Here is a 5,542-nt window from a genome sequence, read left to right as displayed (position 1 = left end):
GGCGAAACAAAAAAGAAAAAAAGAGAGAGGAGCAGGACACGGCAGAGGAGCTGGCCGTGAGGGAGCGGAGGCAGAGGCGCTGTGTGAGCGTGTGAGGCGGCGGAGCAGCGCACGGTGTCGCTGCAGGCTCGGGAACGGCGTGTGGGCGGCTCCGCCCCGGTGCGGCGGAGAGCCCGGCTGTGAGCGCGGGGGGGCGGCGCGGGCCGGGCAGCAGAGCCGGTGCGTCCGGGCGGCGGCGGGGAGCCGTGCGGGACCGGGCCGGGCCCGGCACACACAGCGGCGGCCGCAGCAGCGGCGGAGAGAGCGGCGGCGGCGATGGGGGAGCGTTGTCGTGCGGCGCTGCGGGTGCTGGTGCTGCAGGCGGCCTGGGCGCTGGCGGGCGGGCAGGTGCGGTACTCGGTGCCGGAGGAAGCCGAGGCCGGCACGGTGGTGGGCCGTCTGGCGCAGGACCTGGGCCTGGAGGCGGGCGAGGCGGAGGCGCGGCGGCTGCGGCTGGTGGCGCAGGGCCGGCGGGCGAGCGTGGAGGTGAGCGGGGCGAGCGGCGCGCTGCTGGTGAGCTCGCGGCTGGACCGGGAGGAGCTGTGCGGCAAGAGCGCGCCGTGCGCGCTGCGCCTGGAGGTGCTGGTGGAGCGGCCGCTGCGCGTCTTCCATGTGGAGCTGGAGGTCACCGACATCAACGACAATGCCCCCATCTTCCCCGCCGCCCGAAAAAACCTCAGCATCGCGGAATTGTCTGTGCCGGGGTCTCGTTTCCCGCTGGAGGGTGCTTCGGATGCGGATATCGGATCGAACGCGCAGCTCTCCTACACACTCAGCCCCAGCGAGTATTTCTCTCTGGATTTAGAAAAGTCGAATGAGCGAAATCTTGTACCCGAACTCGTCTTAACAAAATCTCTGGACCGGGAGACGATTCCCGTTCACCGGTTGGTGCTGACGGCGAGTGACGGTGGCCGGCCGTCTCTGACAGGGACAATGGAGCTGGTGATCTTGGTGGTGGATGCGAACGACAACGCCCCCCAATTCAACCAGTCTGTATATAGATTGCAGCTCGCGGAGAATGCTGCCGTGGGGACGCTCGTGGGGCGGGTGAATGCCACGGATCCGGATTTGGGAAGTAATAGCGAGATGACCTTTACGGCGATCAGCTTCATTCCCTCGAGTGGAAGAGATGTGATTTCCGTTAATCCGGAGACGGGGGAGATTCACCTCACGGGAGCTCTCGACTTCGAAGAAGTCAGTGTATTTGATTTTCGTATTGAGGCGAGAGACCACGGGACTCCCTCACTGTCAGGTCATTGCAGCGTGGAATTGCAGGTGCTGGACGTGAACGACAACGCGCCGGAGGTGCGGGTGACGTCGCTGTCGGTGCCGGTGTCGGAGGACGCGGCGGTGGGGACGGTGGTGGCCCTGCTGAGCGTGTCGGACCGGGACTCGGGGGCGAACGGGCGCGTGCGGTGCTGGGTGTGGCCGGCGTCGCCGTTCGGTCTGGAGGCGACGTTCGCGGGCTCGTACTCGCTGGTGCTGCGCGAGGCGCTGGACCGGGAGCGGGTGTCGGAGTACGAGGTGGAGGTGCGTGCGGAGGACGGCGGGGCGCCGGCGCTGCGCGCCAGCCGCGGGCTGCGGGTGCCGGTGTCGGACGTGAACGACAACGCGCCGGCGTTCGCGCAGGCCGTGTACACGGTGCTGGCGCGGGAGAACAACGCGGCGGGCGCGGAGCTGGCGCGGCTGTGGGCGCGGGACCCGGACGAGGCGGGCAACGGGCGCGTCAGCTACTCGGTGTGGGAGGGCGGCGCGGCGGCCGCGTCGTGGTCGTCGTGGTCGGGGGCGGCGGGCGGCGGGTGGCGGCCGGCGTCGAGCTACGTGTCGGTGGACGCGGAGAGCGGGCGTCTGTGGGCGCTGCAGCCGCTGGACTACGAGGAGCTGCAGGTGCTGCAGTTCGAGGTGCGCGCGGTGGACGCGGGGGAGCCGCCGCTGTGCGGCAACGCCACGGTGCAGCTCTTCGTGCTGGACGAGAACGACAACGCGCCGGCGCTGCTGCCGCCCGCGGGCTCGGCGCCGGAGGCGGGCGGCGCGGCGGCCGAGGCGGCGCGGGCGGCGCAGGCGGCGGGGGGCTCGGTGTCGGCGTCGGACACGCTGTGGGCGTGGGCGGCGTGGGGGGCGCCGGCGGGGCAGGTGGTGGCCAAGATCCGCGCCGTGGACGCCGACTCGGGCTACAACGCGTGGCTGCGCTACGAGCTGTGGGAGCCGCGGGGCAAGGGCCCCTTCCGCGTCGGGCTCTACAGCGGCGAGGTGAGCACGGCGCGGGCGCTGGACGAGGCGGACGGGCCTCGCCACCGGCTGCTCATCGTCGTGCGCGACCACGGCGAGCCGGCGCGCTCGGCCACGGCCACGCTCAGCGTGTCGCTGGTGGAGGCGGCCGAGGCGGCGCTGGCCGCGGCCGCGGGATCGTCGTCGTCGTCGCGGGCGGCGGCGGGCGCGGACGCGGGTGCCGGGGCGGCCGGCGCGGCCACCAACGTGTGGCTGGTGGTGGCCATCTGCGCCGTGTCCAGCCTGTTCCTGCTGGCCGTGGTGCTGTACGGGGCGTCGCGCTGGGCGCCGCGGGCGGCCGTGCTCTCGGGGCCCGGGCCCACGACGCTGGTGTGCGCCAGCGAAGTGGGCAGCTGGTCGTACTCGCAGCGCCACAGCCGCAGCCTGTGCGTGGCGGACGGCGCGGCCAAGAGCGACCTCATGGTTTTCAGCCCCAACTTCCCTCCGCCGCCGCCCGGCGCCGCGCCCAAGGACACGCAGCCGGAGCCCTCCGCCCTCCTCGGCACGGTCAGTGGTGCTTCCCTCGTTTATTTCTCTGTTCCTTCTCATCTGCCCTCCGGGTAGTTGCTGTTGGAAGCCGGGCTCAGTTCCCACGGCTTAGGGACATTCGGTACTTAGCGGGTACTTAAAGACGCCAAAGGCCCCTTCGCTTCTGTCCCCCGTGTCCTTTCCGCGGCCCCCGGCTCTTTCTGAGGACGGTCCAGAATGTAAATATGGCAGAACCTTCGAGCAGTTACTGTAGGCATTTGAGGCTTGTTGCTCTAAATATGAGTTTTTCGGCTCAAAAATTAAATCACTCTCCCGTGCGACAAGCAGTGCCCGGAGGTGTGAGATTTGCAGACAAGAAGGGGGTTCTGATGCTGATGTGTAGCATTTCCACCCGAGCTGGGTGAAGGAGTTGAAGACAGCCGGGCTGTGGCGGTGACAGACCCGCAGGCACTGTGTACCACCTCACTGCCCTTGCTGACTGTTGGTTGTGCTGATATTCATTTGTCTTTCCATTGAAAACTGCCCTGGTCTTGTTTCATTATAGTCATGTGTGAAGGTCTGATGCAAGGCGAAAAGCGCATATTGAAGGACAATAGTTCCGTATTATCGATCTCCTCTGAGACTCATTTAGGAACTAATGAAGCTGTGTCAGAAATTTCCAATGATGTTCCTATGATCCTTTTGCAAGTATCATGTTGTTGTGGGTAGTACTAAAAGTACAGAGTGAGAAGATTGTATAAATTGTTCAGGGAGACGACCTGTTGCATGGGTTTCAAGATGGAAAATGGTTGGTTTTTTTTCCTGCCGCTCAATTTCCTCAGGATTCGTTTTCCTGACCTGAGATCCAGTGTGAAGTACACTGTCCTTCTTTGATGTTCTCTCAAAATTTGTATCATTTGTTACATCAATGATCAAGAATCTAGGAGGGCGTTAAAAGTGGAAATCGTCCCTTCTGTAATGAACAAACAAACAAATTGCCCCCAACATCAAAGAATCACCATTCCCCACGAATTCTTAAATAACATCCTGGTACACAGGCAGTATCATGTGTTAGTGTCCTCCCCACAGTATTGGTTCTTCCCTGGGAGCACAAAATCAGTGCCACTGCTGTTTAGAGGTTCCAATGTCACCTTCTGAAATAGTATTCCCATAGAAAAGCAGTGCAGAAGATGAGGTGTCAGCAGCAGAACATCTGCCATAGACGGTGTTGATGATACCATCCGTGGATTTTTATGGTGTGTCATTGCTGGCAAGGATAAGCAATTTTTCAGCATTCTTGGGGGCTTATCATGCTGGAGTCTGCTGGGTTTGATTTTGCAAAGGAGGGGTCATGTGGAACCTTGTGGAAGGAAAGGAAACTGTGATCTGTTGTACCGAGTAGGGCCTGGCCGTTTTCTGATGGGAAGGGTGACCATGAGCAGGAGAAAGGCTTGTGTGGGAAACTGAAAATCCTTGCAGAGACCTTGGATCTTGTCATAAGAAAATATCATGAGGTTATATATTTGTCTTTAGAACAGATCTCAGAGCAGGAGGGCGAAGGATTTTTACAGGAAAGGGTGAGACAGGATGGGAAGGGAGTGTTCTTGCTGAGGATGCTTTCCTTGGTCCTGAGGGTCTGGTGTGGGAGGCCTTCCTGATAATGAGATGAGAGTGTGATACAGAAATGTACTCAATGTCCTTTGCAGTTCGGAGTCTCTCCACCAGGGACTGTGTCTTCTGCTGCTTCCTGCCTGATGTAGGCCCTGTGTTGGTAAGAGGTGGTGAGATGGAGAGTGCTGAGTGTTGTCTGATGGAACAACTTGTTCAGGTTCAAGGTGTTGTGGGAGGGGAACACCTAAACTTGATGTCCTCGTGTAGTTGTGGGCTTCCACAGTAGTGTCCACAGATGTAGATTTTGCTGTGATGGTTCCTTGCTCCTCCTCAGGTGGGATTTACAAGCATTTATAATCTTTATGTGCTCAACTTCCTTTACTTGTGCACTGCACAATTGGTCTCTGTAGAGATGGTGTGTCCTGATGACACAGGTGGATGGTTCTGATATTTGCAGGAAGACCCTGAAACCTGCCTGATTATCCCAGTTCATGTGGTACACGTTGTCCCACTTGGTTGACACTGTGGGTGCTCTTGTGCTTTGGCACTTGCTGTGTTCTCTTGAAGAAATAAATTTGTGTGGACTGGGATCAGAACTGCCGCAGCTCCAATCACAGAATATTTATGAGCTATAACGTCCAGTCCTTTGGCATTTTTGCCTACTCTTGCTGAAAAGGAGGAAAGCATTCATGCTGAAGGTCGTGTAGCTGGGAAAAGCCTGTCAGATAATTTTAGACTGTATATCATTTGTGGTGATCATGAAAGAAGATGAGGAAGCACAAGGGCCCAGATCATATGCAGAGTGAGTTTACAGAGAGAGCATGTTTCTGAGGATCAGCAATGTTGGATATTTTGGCAGTGATCCTGCGTGTGGCACTAAATAGGGCCTGAGGACCTTGGAATGTTGGCTGAATCTTTTAAGTGATAACGGCACCTATTTATCTGCCGGAGGGTACTTTCCGGAGCTCCCAAGCTGTTAGTGAGCTGGGGAAATGTCTTCCGGGATCCTGCAGCAAATTTACGGACCGTGGCTGAGTTTGTTGCTTTGAGTGAGGGTTGTTCTCTCCTACGTTTGCTATCCCCTAGAAAGAAACCTCTGTTGACTGTGAGAATAGGTGCACCGAGGTGTCAGCTCTGCTGACAGCACTTTCTCTTG

At 59.5% G+C, this 5,542-nt stretch overlaps 1 protein-coding gene across 1 annotated transcript; it reads left to right on the top strand.

Annotated features, from left to right (window-relative positions):
• The first annotated feature begins 315 nt into the window (after positions 1–315).
• LOC136367750 (protocadherin alpha-2-like) lies at positions 316–2,871 on the top strand. The gene has a single exon (XM_066329547.1). It carries the CDS (start codon positions 316–318, stop codon positions 2,869–2,871), a length of 2,556 nt encoding a protein of 851 aa, XP_066185644.1.
• Positions 2,872–5,542: the final 2,671 nt, after the last annotated feature.

Source organism: Sylvia atricapilla, chromosome 14, assembly GCF_009819655.1.
Source record: "Sylvia atricapilla isolate bSylAtr1 chromosome 14, bSylAtr1.pri, whole genome shotgun sequence".
In the NCBI taxonomy this organism is placed as follows: Eukaryota; Metazoa; Chordata; class Aves; order Passeriformes; family Sylviidae; genus Sylvia; species Sylvia atricapilla.
This window is presented reverse-complemented; position numbering and strand designations above follow the sequence as displayed.